At 38.3% G+C, this 24691-nt stretch overlaps 1 protein-coding gene across 2 annotated transcripts in view; it reads left to right on the forward strand.

The window, feature by feature from the left end:
- LRP1B (LDL receptor related protein 1B) overlaps window positions 1-24691 on the forward strand; it is a 626862-nt gene that overhangs the window by 353562 nt on the left and 248609 nt on the right. For both annotated transcript variants that reach the window (XM_077784902.1, XM_077784903.1), the window contains exon 7: window positions 7378-7540. In XM_077784902.1, the coding sequence (XP_077641028.1) occupies window positions 7378-7540 (163 nt within the window). The remainder of the gene's footprint in view (window positions 1-7377; window positions 7541-24691) is intronic.

The following is a 24691-nucleotide window of genomic DNA, read 5'->3' on the forward strand; positions in this document are numbered from 1 at the left end:
TGTTAAACTGTTCAAACTTTCTCTGGAAGTAATTTCCCTTAAATACTTTGCATTGTGGAAGTAATTCCATACATTTATTGGCATCACTTTGCATTGTAATCACCTGCTGCTTAGCCTGTCTGTGCAAAAACGTTTAAAGTGGCTTTATTGTTGTGTGATGAAGGTTTATGGGGTTCATAACCCATGCAGGGGGCAGTCCTGGGGAGTGCTGGAGGAAGGGAATGTCACAGCCACGCCGTGTCCCCACAGCAGCTCTCAGGCCACGTGTTTGATGGGATGCCTGTTGCAGCTGAATTATGCTTTAATTTTAGCAGTGGGTGACTTAACTGCTTTGAAGTAAATAACTGGGTTTGATTTACAGTCTCACTAGATTTATAAGAAGCTGTTGAATGTGCAGCTAAAAAGAAAAAAAATAGAAGACTGTTATAGCTGTGTACCTCTATAAATCTGTCTTTATTGTTCAGCATGTACATGGGCCACTGGGACCTCATTGCAGGTTTGCAATCACTGGGCAATGTGTTTGAGACTCAGCAATGCAGAAATTAGGAATGTTATGGGTTTTAGCTATTCTTACTTATTTCTGACATGAGCGTGATGTCAGAAAATTCACCCTCTGTAAAAATCTTAACAGTCAGGATTAAAAGATAGGGCCCCTCACAAAGCCCTGATTTAATTGTTTCACACTTTCTCCTTGCTCCTTTAACCTGCTGGCATTGCAGCCAGCTCTGTGATGCAGATCTGGCTTGTTCCAGAAGCTCAATGCATTTCCTGATAGAATCATTCTATAACAAAAGTAAGAGAAGAAAGATGCTTAAGAATTTAGGACCAGATTTTGCTGCCTTGCTGTAAAATTCCTGGAAAAGGCACAAACATATCTGGGGCATCATCACATTTCCACCGAGTGCTATGTAAAGGAATTTGTTAGAGGAGGATATTGCTGGTTATTGTTGTTGTCATTGTTGTTGATATTGGGTTTTTTTGGATTCTCAGTAGAAGAAAGAAGTTTATTAAAGCCACACTTTCACATTTCTCTCTCAGTACCTGCCCAATATTCCACCTCAGCCTGTGTAGAATCATGCAATCACAGAATGCTTTGGGTTAAATGAGACCTCCAGGATCATCTCAATCCACTGTCCCAGGTCCCAAGCCCTGTCCATCCTTGCCTTGGACACTTCTGGGGATGGGGCGGCCACAATCTGTTCCAGCTCCTCAACAAATGCCCAGAATTTTTCTTTTCTGCACCTGCTGGGAAGCTGAATGCCTGAATTTCAGAGTGCCTGAATGGACCACATCGCTGAGAGACTTTGTGTCTTTCTGAGCCATCAGGATGCTTTCATTAAGTATTCATAATATTTAGATTATTATATTTTTTGAAAATTCTTTAGCTTGGAGAAAATGCTATTTTCTCAGTGTTCACATTTATAGGTTTTTAATGCAGTATATTATGCTCCAAGTTTGAAAGAATGCCAATGATATTTTTGTCAGTAACCAAATTGATTGAAATTGAAATACTTTTACTCCACAAAGAAAAGGAAAAGCTTTCTCTTCTTTTGAGGAACTTGAATTCTAGATGCTTTAAAGTGCTTATTTAAATTTAGTGCATTTTAGGTTCTGCATTGTGCTTCTAACAAAGAGTATCTCTGAAGGCTGATTTAATTCAGAGGAATCAGGTATTTGAGGTTGAGTGATTTGAAAAAGATGGATGGATATTCTTCACTTGATTTTTCAACTTATGTAATAATCACTCTGGACATGGCTGTTAAAAGCTGAGACACCACTGTGTCTGACTTATTGAATGGTGACATCTTTAATAAAAATCATATTTTTAAGTTGCATTACAGACAGAATTATGGCAAATTCTTGGTAGTGTAAGAGGCACAGGGAAAACCCATTTCAGCTTCACTTTCCCAAGGCACAGTGTCAGTACAAGGCTGTCTGGGCTGCTAATTAGGAACATTAATGTCAAAAGAGTGGCACAGCAAAGGCAGCGCTGCTGCAGGGTTTCACAGCTTGTCATTTATGTGTTTTAACACTTCTTACCTGCTCTCACCATCACTGGCTATTGGAGGGGAAAAAAAAAAAAAGACTTGGTACTCCTTGTCTTGTTCCAAACTTGATGTTTTACTCAGTGGAGGCAAAAAGTATCCCCAAGTGACTTTCTGCTTATCTTTGCAATAAAATTTGTTCCCTGATAAATACATAATTTTATCGCTTTTTTTCTTTCTAACTAGATAATAAATTAAACTAAGTCTGGCTGTGCCAGTTTGGACATTGCATTCAGAAAGGAGATATAGGGGTTATAGAAAAAAAATTAATAATTTAAAATAATAAAACTAATTCTTCCTTTAAGATGAATTTTTGCAAAAGAAAAAGAAAAACAACAAAATAAAGGAAAAACAAACAAAATAAAAAAAAGACCTAAAAAACAACCCAGCATTTCTGTGTGAAAAACAAATATTGTTTTAAGCACTTTCAAATATATATATATATTTAAAATATATATTAATATGGGGAAAATCTAAATATGAATTCAATACTGATTTATATCTGCAGATATGAAGAAGTTTCCATTGCAGTAATGTCCAGACTAAGGAAAAATTGACTATATAAGGCAGTAGAAGCTAAGTTCTTTCCCTTAAAATAGTGAGAAATTGTCTATCTCTTTCATCATTGACAAGAAATATATGGAGAAAAATTTCATTCAGAAGTTTCTCAAAAACAAGTATTCCACTGAGTGGTTTGCTCCAATCAGTTCATACATTAAAAACAAGGAATGTTTATACTGAAGCTTTTAACAGGAAAAAGCTTGCTAATTTTTGTTTCTACATCTGGGAAAAACAAAATATATTAATATAACACTGATTTTAATAGATATATTAGGTAGAACCCCTGATTGTAGCAGTAACAGAAATACAAGGATGTCACTTGTGAATTCTCTTCTGAAGATCTGAAGTCTTGTGCTAGTCTGGATTTGAAATGGAAATAAATGTAATAATTCATACAAGATATATGTTGGAAAATCAAAGTGAAAGAAGAGAGCCATTTTATTTTTCTCTGATTTCCATAAACTATAGGTTGGCCATAAGACATGTATTTCCAGGACCCTTTGAAGATTTAGTCACTCTTATATGAAATTATTATTTTCTCTAAAGGTCTAATAATGTCTGTGTGTTTAAAAGACATAGGAAAAGTTCATTTCCAGACACACTTTTGCTGTGCCCACAGTCTACATAATGTCATTAAGTAGAGCAGAATTTAGCCTATATGCTGTCTTAACTATTCTTTATGAAGTCCTTGAGAGGAAATCCTAGTTTTTAGAAAGTAATAAAGGAAAGATGATCACATTTGGCAGAAATGCTCCAAGGAAACTTTTATTAATATAGGAAAAGCTCTCAGAACTATAGAGAGGATTGCTCAGAATAAATATGTGTGTTTTCAAGGGGAAACATTTCCTTTTAGAGGCTTCTGAAGCCTTGCAAATGAAAGAAAAAAAGATTAATTACTTTAAAGATGCGAGTGGACCAGACATCTGCACATAGCGGGGCTTATATATGAATCCAGAAGTAGGCATGAAATGAATTCAGTAACTTCTTGAGTACAAAATTTTTATCTATATTTTACGAGTCCCCAGTTGAACCAGAGCCTCACCTCAGTGGTTTACAGGGCGTGTAACTGGTGTGACAGCTGGGGAGCCATTCACAGCAGCTCCAGCCAACCTCCAAGCCATGGAGATTAAAACCCTTAATCTGCAACTAAGGGGACTTCTCATGTAGAATTTAATTTGGTGGGGGAGTGGACCTGGACAATTTCTTACAAACTTCTGCTGTGAGAAGGTGGATGTGTCCAACACAGGGGGCACAGAACAGAGACAAACCCCAGAGCAGATCAATGGTGCCTCCAACACACAAATGCCAAATGAGCCCACGTGAATTGCTAAGGACAGTGATGAGCTGGTTTGGAGGGAAGTGTTCTTTGCATAGCAGGAAGAAGCATGGACAGATGACTCTTCAACCACTTAAAGCTGAAAAGTGGTGTCTTTTTTACAGACCAGGCACAAGTGGAATAATTTCCAAAGGCATGTGCAAAGAATCAGAGGCTCTGGCTCTCTATTGATCTAAAAAAGTCATATTACATATTAATATAATTCCCAAAACCTCTAATACATATTCATCACCTAACCCCACTTACCCTTGTTTCATATTGAAATGTATTTAAATGAGTCCAAAGTTCCTTCATGCTTGTGCAGTCTTTCACTTCAAATGGGTCAGTGGGTTCTGAAATGGGTCAGTGGGTTCTGAGATGGGTCTGTGGGTTCTGAGATGGGTCAATGCTCTTCTGAGGTCAAAGTGACCCTTTACTTTGCCTTGTTGGCAGGCTTTGGACCCCTTGGCTATAGGTCAAGTTTCAGGGCCCAATTGCAGCCCCATGGTCCTCTTTCACAATCAGATCAGCATCCTATCCTGCTTCTTTAAACACAGTGAAGACAAATACATGATTTATATCTTAGCCTTAACTATTCCATCTGCTAATAATGAACTATCCCTTATTTCTTCTTGCTATACTCTTAATTTTCTATCCCCCTCTAAGTAAATCTAGATAAACTTTTAACTCTTTCAGTTTCTTTAAACCCTTGATTCAGGACATCTCTCTGGCAGTCTGTTCTTCTGAAGAAAATTACTGTGAATTATTGTGTTGCTTGTTCTGGAAATTCTGTGATAAAAGTCATGAAGCATGGCATGCTCTGGAAAGAGCAGCTTTACAAGGAATGCAGTTGGAATGAGCCTAAACTTCTCCAATAGCCTGTGCTGCTGGGAGCTCCATGCCCTTCCCAAATCCTGCTGGGCAGGGAACTTGGATAAATAAGTGGTCACAGCTACCAATGCTGTTTGACACAAAGTTTATGGTGTGGTATTGCTTCTGGATGTCTCAGTCTTCCTGGAATGTTGAGGTCAGTTTTAACTACGTAATGCAAATGCTTATCCCTACTATGACCTTGAAGGAATTATTCTTGGTTTCCATAAAGTTCAAGCTCTTTGGTGAAATTTCTTGTGATGTGTTACCAAAACCTAAGGAAATAACAGAGCAAATAACTGTTATATCTGTTTATGACTGTAAGTACTGTTATGTTAACAAATGCAATAACCTGTATGCGATGTGCCTTTCATGTATATATCACTTTTATCTCAAAATAGGTACATTTTTCACACAATAAGAAAAAAAAACCCTCCTCCAACAGGTTGCTACTTAACCTTGTTCCTTTTCATCCACTTCCCAGTGTACAGCAATCTTCTAGAGCTCTCATTGAAGGAATTTAATTACTAGTTTTATTTCTACAAATGTTTGAAATTGGATCCCTTTTGTGCCTTTTGTCCCATTTAAACGATATTTTCTGAAAGGCTTCTGTTGCATAGAATCTTATCTGCAATTTTCAAAAGTCTTCCTGAATCAGTAAACCATAAATTTTTCATTCCATGAATCTAACTTCAGAAAATGGTAAGAAGGCACATTGAAAATGCTTTGACCATTACTGATTTCCAGAGGCACACAGTTTTCTTCTGGTATTTTTAAAAGCATGTCCTATATTTTGCTTGGAAAAACAGAGGAGAAAAAAAAAAAGTCTTTTCTTCCTATTGTCTGAAATATATCAATACTCACATATCTGACACTGGCCTCCTCTGCAGTTTGGATATTGGGCTAAATGGAGCATTTCTTTATTCTGGCTCAGCAGATCTTGGTAATAGGACCTATCAGGCACAATATTCACTTTGAATTAAAAAGGAAATGAGTAGTGGAAGGGCAGGAATGGGAGAGACAGAAGACAGCAGTGAACTGTGTAATGGGGTGGCTGAGGTGAGATACAGTTGGTGTTCCTGGTATTCCACTGAGTAAATCTTATTTAAGTTACCTGCCCTTTGAAGGACAATAAATGAGCTTCCATGTCTGTTTTAAGTATGAGGCTCATAAGCCCTGAATTATCATCAAAAACTCAATGAATACAATTTTTGTTCAATCAAGTTTACTCACTGCTCTCCAGTGCAGTATGGATGTGATAGGGGCAGGATTTTTTTTTTTTTTTTTTGATTGTGGAAAGAAAACCTAAAAATCCCCTATCTGAAGGATTATAAGCATACAGAACACTAAAAGTTAAAAAAAAAAAAAAAAAAACAACAAAAAAAAAACAACAGCTTCTCTGTGTAATGCTATTTTTTCACATCTGGGTTCTCTCATCATGACAGAATCTCAGCTTACGTTAGCACTATTTTGAAAGCACTGTAATAGAATAAGCATTTTTAAATCAAAAATCATTTATATTGATCATTGAAAACATTTAACAGGCTATATTTTTCTATTAATTGCAGTATTCTTTATTAAAGACTAACTAATTCTTTCCTACAGAGTGTCAATACTGTCAATAAGAGGAAGAAAATAAATCTTAGTTAAATAAAATTGATAACATTATGTTCTTTGCACTTCTCTGTACTTTTCCTTACTGTAACAGTAAGATGGTGTATGGGCAGGTCAGCTGATTTATAAGAAAAATGGAGGATTTATAAGGCACTTAGAGAGTGTGGTTCCAGGATCCCACAAAGAAAAGAACAGAGTGAGCAGCTGTGTTAGGGCTCTGTGAAGTTCACACAGTGTCCTGAGAAGGAAAACTTGGTTGTTAGTGAATGTCCTTATATGATCACAGAAAATTTACTTCAATGCTACTTATTGTGGCTACTTTCAGAAATCTGGCAGCATCCAGATAGCCCAGAACTACGAGAAATAAGTATTTTAAATTAAAATGAATGAATAGATAGGGTGGTTTTAGATGTGCATATCACATTTTTTTTTATTTTTTTTATTTCTGTTGAGTATTTCTGGTCTGCTTTTAGCCACCTTCAAAAATAACCAACTAACTCTTTTAGCTTATACCAATGTCCCATCCCCAGGGTCTGGCAGACATCCTAGAACACTAAATCCAGAATGTGAGTGGCCTCAGAGCTGCCTTCCCCCAGCAACCTGGTACCAGCAGTGTTTCAGCTGTTTCACAGGTGCACCATCATTCAGTGGTGCTGCTTCTGAGGAGACTATAAAAAAATCACAATGGCAGACTTAAAAATATTTAACAGAGCTCAAAACAAATGTGTATCACTGTGGTTGCAATCAGATGTCTGTACTTAAAAGGAAAAAATTCTCCCAACCGCTATTTGTGTATTGAGCATTGGATTCCTTATTAGAAACCCTTTAATAGATGCAAAGCAGCTGGAGCTCTTTAAGTGAGTGAAGCATCTGCTGGCAGAGCAGCCAGCAGTTGCTTATTTGGATTGAAACTGCACTCCTGAGCTCCTTTTTCTTTCTTTTTTCCTTTTTATTTTTTAATTTTTTTGGCAGATGTGCAGCAAATAGCCATGGACTGGATCACGGGGAATTTTTACTTTGTGGATCACGTCAGTGACAGGATCTTTGTCTGCAGCCAGAATGGCTCAGTGTGTGTGACCCTCATCGAGCTGGACCTGAGCAACCCCAGGGCCATTGCTGTTGATCCAACATCAGGGTAAGCTTCTTTCTTTGCACTAGGATTTATTTCACAGGAGTCTCTGACTGCACATCACATATCTGTTCCATGCACATGTTTTAAAATCTGTTTTTCTTTGCTGTATTAAGTTGCTTGCATAGTGCTACACTAAAGCAATAACGTGTAATGAACTTGGAGCAAATAGTTAACTGTGTTAATTGCAATAATTATTGCAGCGTGTGCCTTGTGACTTCTCAAAATGGAATCAAAACTGAGAAAGCAATCTGATCCCTGCTTGTCACAACATTTGCTTCTGTGTTTGCTTTTCTGTAAGTTGTGTTTTTAGTAAAGAATGTGGAAAAGGAATTTTTGAAGGATTTTTATGCTGTATCCCCTCATTTACAGGAGTATTGGAAATGAGTTTACCAAGTTTATTTACATTAAAAAAAGTGGAAGAATTTTCACTGTGCTTTAGGGGATCAGCTGTAATGGTAAAATTACCATTTTCTGTTCCACAGATTGGCAATTGGGTGCCAATTGGAAATTAATCCTTCAGTGCCAATTGGGAATTAAGTCTTGCTTAAAATACAGAGTATTAAATGTATTCCATTTTATAACATCTACCTTCTGGGAAAAGTTTTTAAACAATAATGATGTAAAAGCATAAATAAATAGGAGTAGGAATAGGAAAAAATAATTTATAACTAAATTTTGTAATGGTTTTGAACCAGGATTTTATCTTGGTTTTATTAGTCAATAAGTAGTTCAAACCAAAATCCCTGATGGAATATATCCTAAACTGCCATAAGCCCCTTCTTAACCAATACAAAAATATTTACAGTAGAACAGCTTGTCATCCATATGTGGACTTTTGTCAGTCTTTATTTAAAGCCTGAACGAATATTAAGAAGCATTATCACAATGACTTCAATTCTGACAGGAACAGCTTGCATGTAAAATTTACAAAGAAGTTTGATAATGTGATCTTGAGTATAGCTGTACTCCTCTCTGCAGCAGATGGTAAGCTTGACTCGATCTGACTGCAGAGTTGTTTTAAAAGAAAAATAAAAATTCATGTAGAAATTGATTTTCTGCAAGTTCTGATCCAAAAGAACTCGAAGCATTCAAATTGCTGACAGCAGCTTTTTTTTCTATGCCTTTATTGTATTTTCTTTGCTGGATTTACTGGATGAATCCAAAACTTGCCATTAGCTGATCTTATCTGTCAGGGATGAAGGAATTGTGCCCAAGCCTTGGTTTTGTGAGGAGGGACAGAAAAATGAGAGACTTGAGGTGTTGTCAGCTGGCTACAAACCATTCCTGTCAGTGCCTTGTGCAAGGTGGAGAGTGGCTGGTGTGGGGAGAGGGAAGTGCTGGAAAGGCCACAAGTGACCATGAAATTTTACACTTGATCCTTATTAAGCAATCTCCATTTATTTCGTGGTTTATCAGAGTGCATGTTTTGCAGTTCAGCAGTTATTACTGGTTTTATTTTTTTATTTTTATTAATTATCTGATGTATGTTGTCCTGTTAATTGGATACCTAACATATATTTTAACTGCTCAACCTCAATGTATGTATTAGTTATGTTAGTTTTCGATTGGGTTTTGATCCAGAATGCAAACAGATAACGCAGGAGCATTCTGGTTATTTAAAATAATCTCCTGATCCTTTCTTTTGTCTTTTGTTGTCTGTCCTTTTTTTCTTCTAACCCTTTCCTGGTAGTTGTGACTTATTTTGGTGTCAGAGTTTTAGAGTGGTACTGCTGTCTTGATAACTCAGTGGGTTTATTTTATTTAAAAAATCACAAAAGCGTCCATCCTAAAACCTAAAGTGCAAGTTGAGCTCTGAATGAGCTGCTGCTCACACAGAGGGGACCATTTCCAATGCTGAGAAATCCAGAGTGTGATCCCAACCTTTATATCTGTGATAAACTTCCTGTAGTAGCACAGGGTCAAGCCCTGTTATTCTTGCATGTTCACATCTGTGTGTTAGGAGTTTAGTTGTGTCGTGAACCAGAAATTCTGCTTTTATCCATAAAACAACCAAGGCATGGTGGAAAACTTGCTCATTCCAAATGGTTCCCTTCACTGCACTCAAGAATATCTTTTCTGAGTGTGGTTAATTTTACATCTCTGTGCCTGCAAGTTTGGTTAAATGTTTAGTGGTGATGGTTTGATTTATTCTCCTATGAGCTTGCAATGGAATTTGAGCTACTAAGCTGCTTTTACATCACACAGGGAGTGAAAGAACTTTTCATAGAAGTTTATTCTCATAAAACTGAATTTGAAATTGAGAGGAAAAAAAGATTCTGCTATTCATACAGCTCTTGAAGAGCCACGTTTATGTTTCTCTTTCAAGCACTTTACTTTGGCAGGATTTCAGCACTTTATCAATCTGAACTGTGTTTGATGTTCTGGTTATTCCAGACTAAATCTCATGTACAACCACCAGAAAAATACCTGCTTCCCCCAGCGAGCTGGTAACTTACTCATTTAGGGGTTTTGCAATGCTGGTACTCATATCTTTCATTAACTAATTATCAATTAAGAGTAGCACAGTAAAAGTATCAGACCTGTGTTGAGGAGAGCATTTCCAGGGACAGAGAATGTGTCTCACTGATTACTGGGAGCAATTCAGAGCCCAGACACAGCAGGGAAACATGGATTGAAGGAAAAGCTGGGACAAGGAGAGGAGGAAATATAGTGGCAATTGGCAACAGAGAGGGAGAATAAATTGTTTTACAATAATATATTATCTATCAAATGCCTTTGAACTAAGATGTTTGGCTCCATATGTCTGCAGTTGATAGCTTTGATAAATTTTAATACAGGACTTCTTTTCTTCTGTGGTCAAGGAACAGAAGCAATTACTTTTGCTGGTCCATGAAATTGGTGTAAAATTGATGATAGTGCTGCTGACTGTCAACATGAAACAAATACAGGCTGGGTTAGAATGGGTTTAGCTGAGATCCTCAGTTCAGGTCTGCTGTACTCATGGGGAATGGTTTTTCAGAGTATTCCAGCCAGTATTCCATTGGCATATTCATGAGACTTTGATCACCAGACATGGATGATGGGGAAGGTAGCACATTTAAAACTCACAAGAGAGGATATATCAGATTTAGTTTCTCTCCCAGTTCTGCCACAACCAGCTAAAAGGCTCTACACAGAGTATTTTAATTCTGTTTATGGCTCTACATTTCTTTGTATTTAATAAAAAGCATAATATGCCTGTTGTTCAAGCTATGTGATACTTGAATGCATTCAGAAACATTAGGAATTAATATTATGAAATGCTAATTGTGTATATATTCATATTTATTAATTATATTTATTTGTAAATATGTCTACTTGGTTGTATTCAGTGTTCAAGGTAAATTGTTGCCTTCCACTGTACCACAATGGCCATGGAGAATGTACTGCACCATTTTGCAGAGCAAAAATGCCTTGGAGCAGGAGGATGTGCTGCAGTTCCCTCCCAACACTTCAGTCCTGGTCATACTGTTCAGACAGCTGATATATATGGATAATATAAATACCAGGGTGTCTTAATGTCTCCTCATACCCATTTTCTGATTTCTTTAGGAATGCCAGAAAATGGGGAAAGGACAGGAAGAGCAGATGAGGTTGGAACCTTGGGGCTACTCCTGGTTCCAGAATTGTGCAGCTTGTACCAATGGCTGTGAGGCCTTTCGGGGTGCCAGCCATAAATTTCTATTTTATTTCCCAAGCTTGTGGGAAAAGATGAACTTTAAGAGGAGGTTTGAAAAGTGGAGGGTATTAATGTAGCATCCACTGACAAAACTGTTCAGACATAAGGAGATGTGTGACTGGAGGTTACATGGGGTGACATTGCACAAAGGATGTGCAGAGCAAGCCTGGAGTGTGGAAGAACATGTGGAACAGTGTGGAGCAGTAATGGGAGTAAGCAAATGGTTTAGACACCTCCTACATGAACCTCCATGGAATCATCACAGAATTCCAGAATAGTTTGGGTTGGAAAAGACCTTAAACTCAGCCAGTTTCACTCCCTGCCATGGCAGGGACACCTTTGCCATCCCAGGTTGGTCCCTACCCCGTCCAACCTGGCCTTGGACACTTCCAGGGATCCAGGGGCAGCCACAGCTTCTCTGGGCACCTGTACTGGTGTCTCATCTCCTCACAGGGACAAATCTGTTCCCCATATCCCATCTGACCCTCCTTCAGTTTGAAGCCATTCCCTGTGTCCCGTCCCTCCATCCCTTGTCCCCAGTCCCTCTCCAGCTCTCCTGGAGCCCCTTCAGGCTCTGCAAGGGGCTCTGAGGTCTCCCAAACCTTCCCACTTCCACACTGAACACCCCCAGCTCTCCCAGCCTGGCTCCAGAGCAGAGGGGCTCCAGTCCTGGAGCATCTTTGTGACCTCCCCAGGAGCTGCTCCAGCAGCTCCAGGTCCTTCCTGAGTTGGGGATCCCAGGGCTGGAGGCAGGTGGGGTCTCACCTTGACCTGTCCACCCTTCCTATGATGCAGCCAGGACCTGGGTGGATTTCTGGGCTGCCAGGACACTCTGGAGGCCATAAAAGAGATGGTGGATTGAGGGGCAGGAGGAGGAAGAGAAGAACCAGAGGGGATGAACAATTGAGTCATTGCTGGAGTCATTGAAACTTGTGGCTGCCATTTAAAAGTTGTATTAGGAACAAAGGGGAGAAAAGACTTTTAAAGAGATTTGTAAAAGGAACAAGAGATCACATTTTAATACTGCAACAGTGTGTGTCATGTAAATATTTGAATAAATCTTTTAATCGGCTTTTCTTTCTGCTATGGTGTAGAAATACAAAAAAAAAAAACCCCACAGGCTCTGCTTATTTCTTCCACACAACGTTTGTGAATGCATTCAAAAAAAGAGATTGTGTCATGATGATTGAAGAACAACAGCAATTAATGTGTTATGGTGTTATGTACCATTTATTGGTAATGTTAGTGAGTCAGGAAAAAACAAACAATGCACAACAACAAAAAGAAAAAAACTTTGTTGCATTTTAAGTCTGTAATAGCAATCAGTTGGTACCTCTGGGATTAACAAAGGGGAATGAGGGAAACAAGTGAAGAATTAACAGCTGAAGTTGTCTACTTCATCATCTCAGAAGCTTTTTCTGATGAAAAAATATAAAAATATTATTCGGTGAACTGCCTCTCTGATTCTGAAGATGCTAAGCACAGATTTCTTCTGTGGCCCAAATCAAAGCCACAGTATGAAAATAAGAATGATAATTAAAAATACATAGTGTCATTTTCTGAGACACAGTAGGGAAATTTTCCTCAATCTAAAATTTCAGAAGACAGGAGGAAGCAAGGGAGTAAGAAGATATTTTGAAATTCAGCCTTCTGTATAAGAACAGAGTTGGACAGCAGCTTTAAAATATCATATTTAAGAGATATAGAAGAAAAATCATAAAATATAGTTAATTCTGCCTGTTTGTTGTTTTAATTTTGAATTTATTTTACCTCTGAAATCTGGTAGAGGTAAGAGGAGGAAGCTGGGGTTGGTTGTGTGAGCCCTGTTGTGATCAGGGTGTTTAGATGCTGTTGGAAATGTTCTTTCTCAAGCTGTGTGTGATCATCCTCCTGGGATGTTTGCTTTACTTGGCCAGACCAAAATGCAATGCAAGGTCCACCAGGCACTTTTCACTAAAAATTGAAGGGAATGGGAAGTTTTACACATCATTGAATGAAAAGTTTTCCTTATTAGAGAAAATGCTCAGGAGATGGAAAAGCCATCCCAGAGGATAGAAAACAGCACTTAATGAGTCTAAGAGATTGAAGGCATAAATAGAAAGAGTTTCTACCCTGTTTGATATCATGGGCAGACATGTAAGGCAGTAAGAGCTGTCCTACTTGGTGGGATTTTGGACAGAAGATGAATGAGGTATCTGATGGAATGCTTGATGGGACAGAACCCAAAGCCAGCCCTGAAATTCTGCATTAGTAAATCTGCAACAGCCAGCAAAGAGCAAATCAGCTGGTGAGGGATGGAGAGAGACCTTTCTGAAACAAATTTATTGACAGTAATTTTGTTTTTATTCTCTTTCTGTACTTATGTCTTAAAAAAAAAAAATAAACCACAAATGTTATTTGTATTAGGCAAAATGAACAGTTTGCATTCGGCTCATATTTGCCTGGAGGTATCAGTGAGGAGCTGAAAATTCTTGCAATGGAGGAAGAGTAAAAATTCAAAAAGGGAGGGAAGGTCAAAGTATACATTTTTTTCTTTATTTCCTTCATTTTTATTTAGAGAGGAGAGTATTTCAGGGTAAAAATAAAACATCTGCACTTATTGTCTGCTGCCTGTTTTATTCTCTTTTTACTCTCTTGCCTTTGAGCTTTTATGGCAGCCACTAGGCTTAGGAGAGACTCTGAGTCTTAATTTTTTTTTTCCCCTATCAGATTAGTCACCATTTTCTGCTGATCAAAGAGGGGAGTTCTAATCATTAAAGCTCACTTTTAAACAGCCAAATCATTAGTGGTTTAATAACATGACATTATTAAAAGAGCTTAGTTCCTTTTCTTATCACAAAGATTTTCAAAGAACTGTAAGATACGTATAAGACCCACTCTCTTCAAAAAACTTTTAAAAATGGCCTGAAAGGGAATCTTTAAAAAATCATTAAAAAAACCCTAACCAACAAAAAAAAAAAAAAAAACTCAAACTAAAAAGCACTAAAAACTTTGTAGTAACTAATCATAAGATAAAAGTTTTCATTAAGAATTCATATTTTGTTGCTCATCCTCCCCCTCCACACCTCTTTCAGGCTGTGAACAGTTTGAGATGGTATAATAGAGGAGCCAAAATAAGATGAGAGAAGCAAAGATACCTAATCAGACCAAAAAAACCCCAAAACCACCTTTTAAAATGATTTTCACTTTTTTTTTTATCCCTTTAGCTCAAATACTTGCTAGAAAATTATGAAAAAATGGTTTTTTTGTCTGATCTCAGGTTTTACAAAACTGCTTCCAGTTCAGTGCTATTCCATCTTTTAATTGTTGTAAATAAACTGAGACTGAAAACTCTTTCAGCTTTGCATTTCCACCTGGATCTTTTGTCCCTTGAAACTACAAATTCCAGTGCAGCAGCACAGGTCTGTTCAATGGGAAGCCTTGTGGGTGCTGCTTTTGGTAAGAAAAAGAATCAAGGGGTATTGTCATGTCTGCTCTCCTTCCCAAAATAAGGTGATACAACAATTGTGCATTCATGTGCAAACAGAAGACAGGAGAAACGACGGTCCTTTTTGACAGTAAATTATAAAATAAACAAATAAAATTTGATTTTTTGAACATGCAAAGATGTGAGCTTGTATAAAAAAGTCAGCTAATTCAGTGGAAAAGGACTCGGAGTCACTGACACATCTAAAGGAATTAAAATACTAAGCATGTGACCAAAGTGCATTAAAAAGGAACTCATCAGCAATGTCAGGTAATTAATTGGTCTGGACTGAAGTGACAAATATAATCAAAACAATAAAAATAGAATAGGTTTGAACAGATTTGGTATATGCATGTTCTCAAATAATGATGTGTGTTTGCTATTGTGCATACTTTTTCATTAATCAAACATTGCTGAAAATAAAGATGGATGAGTATAATTAATATCCAATATTCTGTATATATCCTGAAGGTGGGCTGTATTTGGTACCCAAAAAAAGTTGCATTCAGAGAAAAAAAAGTACTGATAGCAGTGACAAGGGATGTATTTCTTGAAAATAATCCTTTGTGAAAGAGCTGGAAAGTGAACATTGGCAATGTTATTAGAATAGTTCAGAACTGATGTTCTGAGTCTTGGTATTATAACAATACTGCCTGGAGAATAAAAAGCTAACTAGAGCAATACTGGTGAAGCATGAACTAAAGTGAGCCTTTTTACTTATGCAGCATGTGCCCAGTAATGGATTTCATATATGGCTACAACACTTGAGTAGTGTCAGAAAGTATGAAAAGAAAAAAAAAAATCAGTGGGAACACAAAAATATTTGTGGAATTACAAGACAGCTGTGGTTTGTAAAAAGAAAAATTAAAAAAAAAAAATAGCTTGTAAGTCAGTAAAACTTTTCTTCAATTATCCCGAATTTGGTGCAGAGGAGCTCGAAGGAGTGTGGTGCCTCTCAGGGGCTCAGGTTCTCCTGGGGAGCCGAGCTGGCAAACCACAGCATCTTCATACCCAAACCAGCTCTGCCCGCTGCTTTTAGGCCCTAAACATCAGCAGTGGCTCAGCAAACCAGGCTGAGCACAGGAATAAATAAATTCTGAGCACAAATCAAACTCTGAGCTGCATTGCCTGGGGGCATCACAGCTGATCCAACACCTCCTCCCATGAGCTTCTCACCTCCCTGTGGGATTGGAGTCCTGCCTCTGCTGCCTGTCCTCACATCCCTCACCCTCAGCCCTTCACTAATTTAGCTTCTGCTCAAAATGTTCTTCTTTCACTGAAATTACCATAGATCTATGAATTTGAAGTTGTTGTTTGGGTTTTTTTGGTTTTTCATTTTTGTTTTGTTTTTCTTTTTCGTGAAGGATACCCAAAAATGAACACATTATTCTCCTTGGAATAGAAGTCTTGAATGTCTTTGCTGTTTTTTTTTTTTTTTTTTTTTTTTTTAATAACTCAGATGTCCAGGAAAAAGCTACATGATTTAAGTCACCCTATCAGTGATTTTCTTCAAGTTGAAAGCAATTAAGCTGAAGAGAATTGAGGCCACTTTGCTTCTGAATGAGAATATAAATGGGAGTTTAAGGCTCCATAATGCATGGACATTATGTTCATGTCCATTTGAAGTCTCCTTTTATTTTTTATTTTAATTTTATTACCTGATTGTCTTATTATCTAACCAGCTTCTGTAAGGTCATTTATTTTGAAGACAGGTTCTGATATGAACTAGAACATTGCATGAGTGGAAGAGCAGAACTGATAATATAACTGCTTAGGACCTTTTTTTTTTTTTTGTACATGTACTTGTATTATTCTAGACTAAAAAGTATCCATGTGTATATAATAGATATTGATAGAGTCTTTTTTCCCCTCTAAAATTAAAACAGGAGCAAAAAGGTCATGTTTAACACAGATAGTGTATTATTGTGTTATAAAGTTTTCCAAATCTGTTTTCCTACTGCAGCCCACATATTTCTTGTGGTTTTTAACTGAGTCTTAGTATTGCAGTAGTGAAAAGTTGTGCAAACCTTGAATTTTCTAATCAGCTATTGCCATGCCATTTTTTCCCTTCTTCCCACAAGATAAATAACTGTCTGTGTAGATGCCATGTTTGAAGCATAAAACCACTAAATCACAGAATATTCTGAGCTGGAAGGGACCCAAAAGGATCATTCAGTCCATCACTCTTGCTCTGGATTAACCAGAACCACCCAGAGTAACAAAAATGATGAATTCAGTCAATTCAGTTAATTAATCAGCAATATGATGATACCATCCTGATGGAACTGCTGTTTTCTCAGGCCTGATTACATGGATGGCTATTTTTAAAATATATATTGATTTTCCAATTTTATTTTTTTCCCGAGTTTTCTTGCATGTCAGTGGCCTCAGTGCTGTGCTCAGTAGTGTGAACATGCCTTGCTGGAACTCAGCTGCAACACGACCACTTTTGGTGGAAGACAGAGAAAAGCTGGAGGAAATCTGAAGATATTGATAGGAAATGAAAAGTGTAAAAACCTCATGGCCTGTGTAAAACTTGCAGGGACTATGGTAACCTATTCTAGGAACGAAAATCCATACTATTCCCATAAAAGGCTGGTAGAATAGCAAGGTAAATTTTAATTATAGAATGATAGGAAGGAATACAGGAAAAATAATTTTAATTAGCAGATACAGGTAAATAGAGGAAAAAAAATTCAAGCCTGAGGCAACCTTAGCATTTAACTGCTGTAGAAGTTTGAGTTTCTGTCACTAGGGAAACTTGGGACTGTCTGTCTGGAAGGGATTCAAGGTTCAGCCTTGCTTTTCACATCAGGATGTATGTGTGTGCAGGTCTGTAAGCTTATAATGTCAAAGAATGGTGTGCTAGAAGAATAAATGTCAATAATTCTATTTACTAATGTTTCAGTGCTGCTGTTTCAAAAGCATGGCTGAATCATTACCAAAGTAACCCTTTGTTTTGTTTCTCCACTTGAAGGAATTTGAGAGATTGTAAGGAAAATGGGTCAAAACATAAATTCTAGGAAGTTTTGTTTTTTTCTCTTCAGGGATTTGCTGCAAATGAAACTGAAAATTGGGTTCGAAAGTGATTTTGATACCAAAATTTTTCCTGGAACACATGCCTTGCTTTTTAGGAATTGCCTTGATTTGAGTGGTTAAATTGTAAGTTTAATTGTGGTGGTTGAGAAGGCAAATTGCTGCCTTGGGTAGAAGGTTGTGGACACTGGGGGTGAGGAGCAGCTTTTCTTTGGAGGTGCTGACACAATTTCTTTGCTGTGTTTGATCAGCCACAGAGCTGTTAAATAAGCTGTCCAAAGTTATCTGTTGAAACACAACTGTGTCAGCCAACAAGTGGAAGGAGAATCAATTTCTGCTTCACCATCCTGAAAACTCCAGCAAAAGTCCTCAAAGTGTGGGAGGACTGGCTCTCTCCTGGCGCTGAAATTAATTCCCTCTGTGCTAGAAACTTCTAAACCTTTTGAAGTTTGCTCATTACCAGTTAGTTTGAGTTAGCTGGTTCATTTTCACACACAAACAAAAAACCTTGGTTCAAATTTGCAGTTGGCCTCAGTCTTGGTGTTTCCAAGGAGCAGAATTTAGGACTTTGGGCAGTGTCCAGGCTGGCACTTGAAAACTTGTTTACTTTGAATCAATGGGTAATTAGCTCACTGAGGAGGCAAAACTTTAGCACAGGGAAATCTAGGAATAGGCCATTGATTTAAAAAATAATCTCATTGACCCTGCTTCAGTTTTGTTTAGATCGTTTTTATTCATTAGGATTTGACAGCAAATCGACAAACCCCAAACCAAAACACTCAGGCATCTTTATTCAACAGATATGAAATGAAAATACTTGATTAATAGTAGGGTATTTGAACCTCAGTGTCTTTTTTACATGCTGAGAAACCACTGCTTGCAGTCTGGGAGCTTTGCAAGTTTTACAAATACATGGTTTTGCTGTCAGGCTTCACCAGAGCCAGGGATTGCACAGCACCACCTCTTGGCTGCTCTCCTCCAGCAGAACAGAAATGCTCTGTGCTTTCTGCTGGCACAGCTCCTGGGGCTGAGCAGAAGGAGAGGAGAAAAAGCAAACTGCGTTCCCAACAGGGATTACACTGCCTTCAACAGAAAATCAGACCTCTAACCAAAATATTTAAATTGGAACAGAACTCGGTTGACTACACCAAGCCAAGCTCTTGTTTGGATTCCTGAGTGTCTGACATGCTTTACTGATGTGAAAACATTGCATCTTCTGAAAGTTCAAGGATTTATTTGTTTGTTTTTATGTATGAATCTCTTTGTTAAATTACTGTTCTGTTACTGTCACGGAGAGCTTTCTGAATGCAGTAATACTTTCGTAGATCACAATACTTTGGTGCATGCAGCTGTCACTTCAGAAAACTTGATGTCTATTCTAACATTTTCAAAAGTGAAATCTTAATATTGGAATTTGCACGCGTGCTTAAACTTTCAATATGCTGGCAGCTTCACTTTGAAAGGTTTGAATGCCCACAGGTCTTACCCAATTCAGGGAACAGCTGAGACTGCTGAAGTGAGGCTGCTTACACAATACATATTATGTCTGTGTGATTTTCAAGACTTTAGGAGAGGGTTCCTGTCTTTTTCTGGTGAATTATTTTTGCCTGGTATTCTACAAGACACTTCTGCTTATGTATTTCAATATAATTACACATATATATATATATAAACATAATATTTTATGAGCCACCTGTGTCCTCAGGCAGAAGTTTTGGCTGTGTTGAAATGCCTGTGATTTGGGATGAGGTTTTGGAAATGTCTCAGTGTCACAGGCAGAATCAGGCTCTGCAGCATCAAGCTTAAGCTGAGCAGTCATAATTACCAGGTAGGCTTGAAATTGTGGTTTAAATTCCGTGGAAGGTTCGCTTCATTTAAGCTTGGGAAGATTTTTGTGAAGAAGAATTCATTAATGTCTGGGAAGCAGTCAGAGACAGAGGTGTGAACACTGGTAAGTGCCTGTTTGGAAATGAGCAGCTTTGCATTCTGAGCAGGAGTTGAACAAAATGCATCTCTGTGGAAGGATGTGAGGCAGCACTTATGTAAGGAAGCAGCAGTCACTCCTCAGAGCACAAGGAGGGTGTTTTGAAATAATAACCAGCATGGATGTAATCAGAGAATTCTGATTGCTCATATAACAGGAAAATTTAAGGGAATGCAGGAATTGTAATGCTTGGGTTTGTACTTGTAACATTTTTTATGTGCATTTTTATTTTTGTCTTGTTCTTACTTATCTCACAGCTTGGAGATAAGTTACATAGATCCATACCTGCTCTACCTTGCCCAGTTTGTATGGAAAAGGAGTAGAGATTAGAGGAAGAGGTTGAGAGGTTGCTTATTTTATCACATTCTTTGAAGGCAGAATAAATGAGCCTGTGACATTCTACAAACAGGTTTTGTTTAAATTTCATAATCCACAATATTCAGATAGGAGATTGCATGAACTATATGTCTTTGCCTCTGTCAATTTAAGATTATTGTCTCTAATTATCCTGTGAGCTGGCATGCAGAACAGTTTATTTGCTTCTTCTTGCAGTGACTTTTTAGCTACTTCAGGACAACTAGCAGATACTTCTTTCAATCTAGACTAAGAAAACTCCCTTCTTGCAATTTAATTTTTTATGCATTCCCCACCACTGACACCTTTTTCATCTAAACTTTTAATTTTTTAATTCCTGCACTCTATATGCTCTCTGTTTGGTCTCCATTTTCCCGGAAAACTGATGGAAGTTGGAAAGTTTATTTCCTGTTGGAACACTTTAGTGTAACACTTGTTATTTTTCTGGAGATTTTTCCTTGGCACTGTGACAAAATTGATGTGGATCTAGATTCTGGTCAGGTGTTACCTTGGTAAAAGTGATTTAATTATTTGGATTTTCCTCTTCCTGCTACATGTTCTTCTGCTCCTGCTCTTTCTGTGCCTTTCCAGCTGTCACTACCTCACCTTTTAGACCCTTTCCTGAAGAGCTCTTGTGGACCCAGGTTCTCCCCGTCTTGTATCTGTGTAGATGAGTCATTAATCATTATAAAGTGGGATTATAAAAGGGGGATTTTGCACAGGGGAAGCTGTTGGGATGGTTCAGCTTCTGTTGAAATCCCACTATACAGGCAGCTTTTCCTATAGATCCTACTCAAGTGCATCCTATTTCAGCTGGGACAGTGGGATAGCCAATTCCCTTCCCCATATTCCTTGCCATCACTTTCTTTTTAGTGCTATTCAAAGCAAGATGTGACCTTTATTCTGTAACACAATGTTCATTATTCTAAAAGATAGTTTTCTGATACCCAGCAGAATTTCAGAAAAATATTTCTACCGTGTTTCCACTTCCATTTTTTAAAGTGACCCTGGAAGGTACAGAGGGACAGAGCTGCCAGTGTGGGAGTGTGAACTCCTCTCTGTCATCACCTCAATGCTGCACGACTTAGAGGAGGGTGAAGTTGGCAGCAGCTGCCTCTCAGCACAATAATGTGTAAGCTGGTTTGTGACTCTTCTGTAAAAAAGGAAAGAAAAACCAAAAAAAGACCCCACACAGGACAAGACTGTTGTAGCAGAAGTACAGATGCTGAGAGATCAAATGCAAAAGCTTTCTGACAGGAGATTTATTGCTGTAAATACCCCCACACAGAGCTCAATAAGGATATTCATGTCTTTCATCCCAATTACTCCTTAGATATGGCTGTGTATGATCTGCTTCCCTCTTGCCAGATAATAACAGGAAATAGTACTTTACTAAACCCCATTATTAGTTTTGAGAACCATCAGCCTCAGAAATGCATCCATTTAGTCCATTGCTTGTTAATCAAGTCTCTATCCATCTGTCCATGTAAGCCATAAAGTTCTGCAGTGAACATGTAATTGTAATTAACATCATGGACCATTTACAGGGCATGAATTAAACCTTTTATTTCCCACATGGGGACATCTGAGACTGCTCAGCCTTCATGGCTTCCAGTCAAGGGGCAGTGGTCTAAAACAAGGAGGTGAAGATAAATATCTAGTTAAGGAGCTTAAGTAGTAGTGTGAAAAATAGATGGATAAAGAGACTTAAAGAAAAGGTAGAAATTTAGGGGACAACCTGGTCACAGATATAAAGAAAGAATATAAAGAAATTTCAGTAGTTAAAAAAGAAACTTTATGCAAGTGGGACAATCTCAGTCTTTAGCTTTATGGTACAAGTGTTCAACACTCTTGAGAAACTGTGCTCCATCTATTGTTAGTATCTAAACTAGAATTTAATATTTTGATTAATATTTACTGCAACCAGTGATGGGACTATGTTTTGTGGGATAACCCGCAGAGCCCATGCATCTTTCTCTCATAGCAAGTGCATGTTCTTGGAAACTGAACTTTGCCTCCTGCATGCAAAAGCCAACAGGGTCTCACCAAAAATTAAAGCAAGGGCTTCTGAGCAGCGAGTGCTCTGTGCCTGCTGCCAGTGCAGGTCTCCTTGGTGCCTCCTGTGCCCCCTGGCACTTTCTGGGCTCTGCCAGATGGTGCTTTGGCCCTCTGTGAGATTGTTACTGCTGAATGTTTTGGGGTATTTTATTGCCCAAAGACCAATGAGCTATATCACCTTGAAGGCATCAGCATTAACAGATGAAAGCAGCAGGTGATGCTGCAGATGAAATGTTCATATTTTAATGCAGAGTTTTGCTTGCATTCCAGGATAGCAAGAATACAATTAAAAATAGCAACAGCAAAGTGCTCACGTCCTTCCTGCAGGCACTCACAGGCAAGCTCCAATCATCTCTCACAGTGTGCTGCTCTCAAATATGCTTTTCTTCATTTCTTGTAAACTCTGCTCAGTGGTTATATCACTTTAACAATGGAGTGGGTGCATGTTGTGGTGTTTGGTTTAGGATGTGTTCCTCAGCCCTAACACACTCACTGGGTAACAGGGTTGCAGGAGGGTGGGAGAAGTCACAGCCCAAAGTACCTCAGCTCTATTGAAGCCACTGACATCAGGGCAGTTGCCTTGTGGGGCAAAATTGCCATGGAGGCAGTGGAAGTGTCTTGTGGACATTTGAATTTATCCATGTCTGACACCCCAAGGAGCAGCCAGCAGCTGCTCCATTCCTGCAGGTCTGACTTTTAGCCTCCTGTGAAGTAAAGCTCTGAGTTCCAGAAATGCAGGTGCCATTGGCACCAGCAAGGACAAACTGGGATTTCAATCAGCTGGCAGTTTATTTTCTTTCTCATTAGAGAAATACAGTGCTGATTTGTGTATCGACACTTCTTTTCCTTTTGCCTCAGTGGCTCCAACCTCCACTTCTTAAAAAGTTGCACACAAACAAGTTTGGGCATTTTCATTCAAATAAATGTATGGAAAAGTGATTGTAGCATTGACTGCAATGCATAATAAGCTAGAGAAAGCCAAAAATCTCCAGAAAATTTTACTTTCAGCCCCTGCAACTGATTGAGAAAGTTGCAGAAAAGAAGTTCCTGGAGTTTATTGTTCCAAGTAGCACAAACTTGTATTTGGAAGCAAATGCAACATGGATTATCCTCTAATATATTAAATGGCAAATGTTATACTGCAGAAAGATAAGGATTAAAGATCCAGGCAGAATTCAAACCTATTTTCTTACAATACAAACGATTGTCCACCTCAGCAGCTGTTCAGCATCTGTCCCCTGAAGGTAATGAGATAAACACATGACAAACAACATGTAAATATCTGGCAATTAATACACCTGGAGCCATGGGGAGTGACACAAAGCTGCAATCCAGTTACTGAGGCAGGGCCACAGATAAATGACGGTATAACACTCCAAAAATAAATATGAGCTACAATCACAACAATTTTGCCTGAGTCAGTGCCTATCTGTGGGGTTCTGTGATGGTTGAACTGGCTTGTTACCAGCCAGCTTCGGAAATTTTTGGATTGCATTTGAGGGTTTGTAAAAGCTGAATGGGAAGAGTATTCTCATACATAGACTATTGTACCACACATAAATAAGATTTTGGGAGAGCTGCCTCAGAGGTGCAGTTTTCCACTGGGAGAAAAAGAATTGCACCTGAAAATAAACCCTTAGAGGTATTAGCTAAAGCATCCTTTATAGAAACACCACCCATACTGTTCTCTTTGTATTTTCATTTTAGTAATTCCAAGGCCTAGAATAGCACACTGTTTGATTGCTGTTTGTGTAACTCCTTCCTATTTATCACTCTCACATTCAAATGCACCTTAAATGCTCAGATGAATAAATACAATGCAGATTACTGCTTGATGCATTAAATGCCAAATACTATCTTGCCAAAAGCCAAATATCTATTTATGTTTTGGCTTGCCTCCATATACACACACACTGGGGCTTAATGCTGAGTTTTTTATTCTGCCATGATATTTCTCTGCATAGGTGTTCCAGGGTAAAAAAGACCATAAAAAAAGATGTGAACTTCACAGTTACAGAGCCTTCTCTGTGATCAAGTTTAAATAGATGGGTTTGAATGTCTTGAGGCTATTCCTTCTCTCTTCAATTTCGAATCACATTGGAAAGCTGTAGAAGGGAAAGTACAATTTAGTGCTTTAAATGAGTATGGACAGACATGGAAAAGACAATATGAAATGCCAGTTTGTAGAAAGGGCAGTAAAAATAATCTGAGGTCAGACAAGCAGATACAATTCAAAGTGCAAAAGGAGCAAATTGGGTGAGAGGGGATGAAAGTATGCCAAGAGTGGACAAACTTATTTGGGGAAAAAATAAGAAGAGAAAAAGGAAAGGAGGAACAAAGCTAAGAAAGCTTCGGCATGAAGAACCTCATTAGGTTGTTGCAGACAGGCAGAGGCATTAGAGAAAAGAAAAGCTGTGATCCTGCACATTGCTATAAATTCCTGCAATCTGTGGATGCTTCCCAGGGCACAGGTTTGGTTTTGATTTACAGGTGTTAGGGTGAGCTGGCCGCAGTTTGAACCTTGGCTGCTCTGGAGAAGCAGCTCCAGGATGGCCACTCTGCACCTCCCCGAGTGCA

Source organism: Lonchura striata, chromosome 8 (genome assembly GCF_046129695.1).
Source record: "Lonchura striata isolate bLonStr1 chromosome 8, bLonStr1.mat, whole genome shotgun sequence".
Classification (NCBI taxonomy): Eukaryota; Metazoa; Chordata; class Aves; order Passeriformes; family Estrildidae; genus Lonchura; species Lonchura striata.